The following is a 3,087-nucleotide window of genomic DNA, read 5'->3' as shown; positions in this document are numbered from 1 at the left end:
TCTGGCTTTTAGCTTTCTACTAAAAGCCTCTGCCCCGTTGCTTGTTAAGTGCTTACGTCTCTGTTTACGACAGAGAGCTTGCTGGCGGATTTCGACCGCGACGGACACGTGGGACGCCGCGAGATCCAGCAGATCAAGGACAAACTGCATCATCTTCTTGACACCGACGACAGCGGCGGGCTCGACCTGTCCGAGCTCAAAAGTCGAGCCAAAACCGACCAAGATGTCGACGCTGCACTCAAGAAACTCGACAGTGACAACGACGCCGTCATCTCGTGGAAAGAACTGGACGAACGTTGGGAGAGTGTGGGCGCTGAGATGACTGTGGCCGAAGTAGCCGACTGGGTGGCCTATGCAGTGCAACTACCTCAGTATAGTGACGTGTTTCGAGCCCACTCGATCTCTGGATATACCTTCCCGTTGTTAATGGCCAATGACGGAGCGAGATTGCAGGAACTTGGCGTCCAAAGTGAACTGCATCGACACCAATTAGCCATGTTCTTACAGATGAAATACCTGGGTATGGGTCGAAAACCGGGCGCAGTTGTGTCGAGTGTGTGCGCAGAACGCTCTTCTGTACAGGATAAAGTGCTACTTCAGATCGCCTGGGTGCCGGCGGAGAACTCTCCGCAACGCTATCAATTGCAACGTCGCAGTCCTGGCGAACCCACGTGGACGTCGGTGTATACAGGGGCTGACACGGAGTTCTTGGACGTCGTCGAGTCTCATCAGCATGTAGTGTATCGCCTCACAACGTGGAATTCGTATGGACGAAGCCCACATGTTATTGTACGCTGTAAAGACCCAATAGCGTCGTCAGAACTAGTGAAGTCGCGGTCCTCACGCTCGTCTTCGTATAGTAAAAGCAAGTGGAACTCGAACGACATTCAAGACGCTGAAGACGACGACGCAGATAATTTTGACCATAGAATCAGTATGTGGGGTCTGCTGAAACTCTACTTCTGGTGGCTAGACGACGCTATCGTTATCCTCTTAGTAGTAATGTTACCGATTCGAGGAATCATCTACGGAGACGCTGACTCACTGCTGCGATTACTACGTCGATTACCTCCAAACATGCCTAGTCGTGTGACGGTAGAAGTGGAGTCTAGCAAGACAAGTGTGGACAGCGCTGCAGCTCGTGTATCATGGGAGAAACCTGTGGATAATGGCGTCCCTATTGTATGCTACACAGTGCGTTGGACACGTACCAAGACGGAAGAAGTCAAGTGGATCAAGTTGCTTACATTACCGCTGCCTACGACGGTGATTGTGGACAAATTGCATCACGGAGAGACGTACAAGTTCGTCGTTCAAGCTACAAACCAGTTCGGGTTAGTGACGAGTTCCAGTCGCTCTACTTTTATGGTACCAGTTCCCGAACTTAAGGGCAAGTTACGACCAAGACATCTCCCAGCCGAGAAGCGAGGGCTGCGTAATCAATGCCACGTATGCCACGACCCGCGATACAAGAAAAAGGTGCCGTTTACGGCCACGCTGGACCGCCGTATCCTGCACTATTGCTGTCTCTGTGATCGCGAATTCTGTCATTATCACAAGGGTGAAGTGTACCACACGAAGGCATTGAGCTGCCCCATTGTGGACGGTCGATGCCTCTGCGTCACATGTAAAGAGAGTCGCTTGCATCGAACAGTCACGTACTAGAAAATGGGGAGTTTTCAAAGATAGGAGGCCTAATTTTATGAAAATACAAACCCTTTTTAATGCTCTTTCTTGACCATGAACAAACGAAAACGGTACTGGGGCTGTCTGAAACTGACGGAATGGGTTCCCATTTTCGGTTGAAATGGGTCCCAGACGTACCCAAATTTGCCTGCAGCTCAAGTTCCCACGGCAACTGACTGAACACGCCATGCATAGCGTCGTCTTCGCCCAGTTTAAATAGATGAGTGCCTAGCTCAGTCTGGCTGAGTTCGTCCACTTGTTTAATCGCTGCAATTGCGCCTTCCTGCAGCGCTTGACCTCCGATATCGCCCCAAATCTCACTATCCGAAGCTGATAAAACGTCGATAGTCTTGAGCAACGCCACATTACTCGATCGGTCCAAGTACATCGTCTGGCCTTCCAGCGCCCAGAACGTAGGAAGGTTTGAGTCAAAACCAGCAGATAGCAGTCTTTCCTCCCAGTTGAAGTCGTTTACATCAGCCACGACAATCTCGTGTTGGTCAGGTATAAGTGGGGCGTTCGTGACGTTTAGAACGCTGACTTTGTGCTCAAATAATGCGAAATTTTGGTCTACTTCGAACACTCGACAGTTCCGTAGAGACTCCAATCGATACGCCCTCGTGTCTAGGCCAGCTCGAAAGAGCACAACCTGACGAATACTAGCGGCTCGTTGAGAAATCGCTTCGTCCAGATAGCGCGTTCGGATGGAGAAGTAGTTTTCTGGCTGCGGAAGGCTCTCGGTCCACTTTTTCATTCGAGGTCCGAGCTGTGGCGCGATCTGACGTGTGAGGGGCTCTGCAAACGGATCGCAGAGAATACGGTCTTCTCGTTTGTGCTCAATGGAGCGCATGAAGGCTCCAGCAAAGCTCATGAACTGCACGAAGTCCTCCGAGTGGATCTTGTCTCCACTGTTCGTCATCCCTTCAGGATCTGGATCGATTTGTAAAGTGAAGGACTCCTAGTCGAAAGTCCCTTGTGTCACACAAGTTGTGTGTGTGTGTGAGAGGGCCCGGGGCCCCACTGGGGTCTGCGCTATCGTGCGTGCAAGAGTGCCACTCCACTCTCCGGACGCAATTGGAAATCATAAGTGTTGATGAAGCAGGTACGTAAACAACTTCATTGTGGCATTGTTATCATCCAGCGACAATGTATGTACCCGGTATTCTTTCTAAGGAGAATTTGAGGAGAAACAATGCGCTGTCTGTAAACTACCCGATCGATAGCATGCTAAGTAGGAGGCAAATCGATGTGAGGCGACATTGGGGCCTCTTGTCTTTTCTCCTTTTTCCAGCTGATATATTTTCCTTCTTTCTGTTCAGTAGTCTTCTGACAAACGTCAAGACCTTAGTAGGTGGTACCATACCAGGATAATTTACATTATAACTGCTTACCCCTACTTCT

The 3,087-nt window shown here is 50.2% G+C and overlaps 2 protein-coding genes across 2 annotated transcripts; one reads left to right on the top strand and one right to left on the bottom strand.

The window, feature by feature from the left end:
* Nucleotides 1–318: 318 nt before the first annotated feature.
* PITG_16546 (uncharacterized protein) lies at nucleotides 319–1,665 on the top strand (the record flags this gene model as incomplete). Its single annotated transcript, XM_002897522.1, has 3 exons — nucleotides 319–783; nucleotides 832–848; nucleotides 936–1,665. The coding sequence occupies 3 exons, from the start codon at nucleotides 319–321 to the stop codon at nucleotides 1,663–1,665; spliced, it is 1,212 nt and encodes a 403-aa protein (XP_002897568.1).
* A 35-nt stretch (nucleotides 1,666–1,700) lies between these two features.
* Nucleotides 1,701–2,605, bottom strand: PITG_16545 (O-methyltransferase, putative; the record flags this gene model as incomplete). Its single annotated transcript, XM_002897521.1, has 2 exons — nucleotides 1,701–1,717; nucleotides 1,825–2,605. 2 exons carry the CDS (start codon nucleotides 2,603–2,605, stop codon nucleotides 1,701–1,703), a joined length of 798 nt encoding a protein of 265 aa, XP_002897567.1.
* Between the last annotated feature and the right edge of the window lie 482 nt (nucleotides 2,606–3,087).

This window comes from Phytophthora infestans, genomic scaffold (assembly GCF_000142945.1).
Source record: "Phytophthora infestans T30-4 supercont1.44 genomic scaffold, whole genome shotgun sequence".
In the NCBI taxonomy this organism is placed as follows: domain Eukaryota; phylum Oomycota; class Peronosporomycetes; order Peronosporales; family Peronosporaceae; genus Phytophthora; species Phytophthora infestans.
This window is presented reverse-complemented; position numbering and strand designations above follow the sequence as displayed.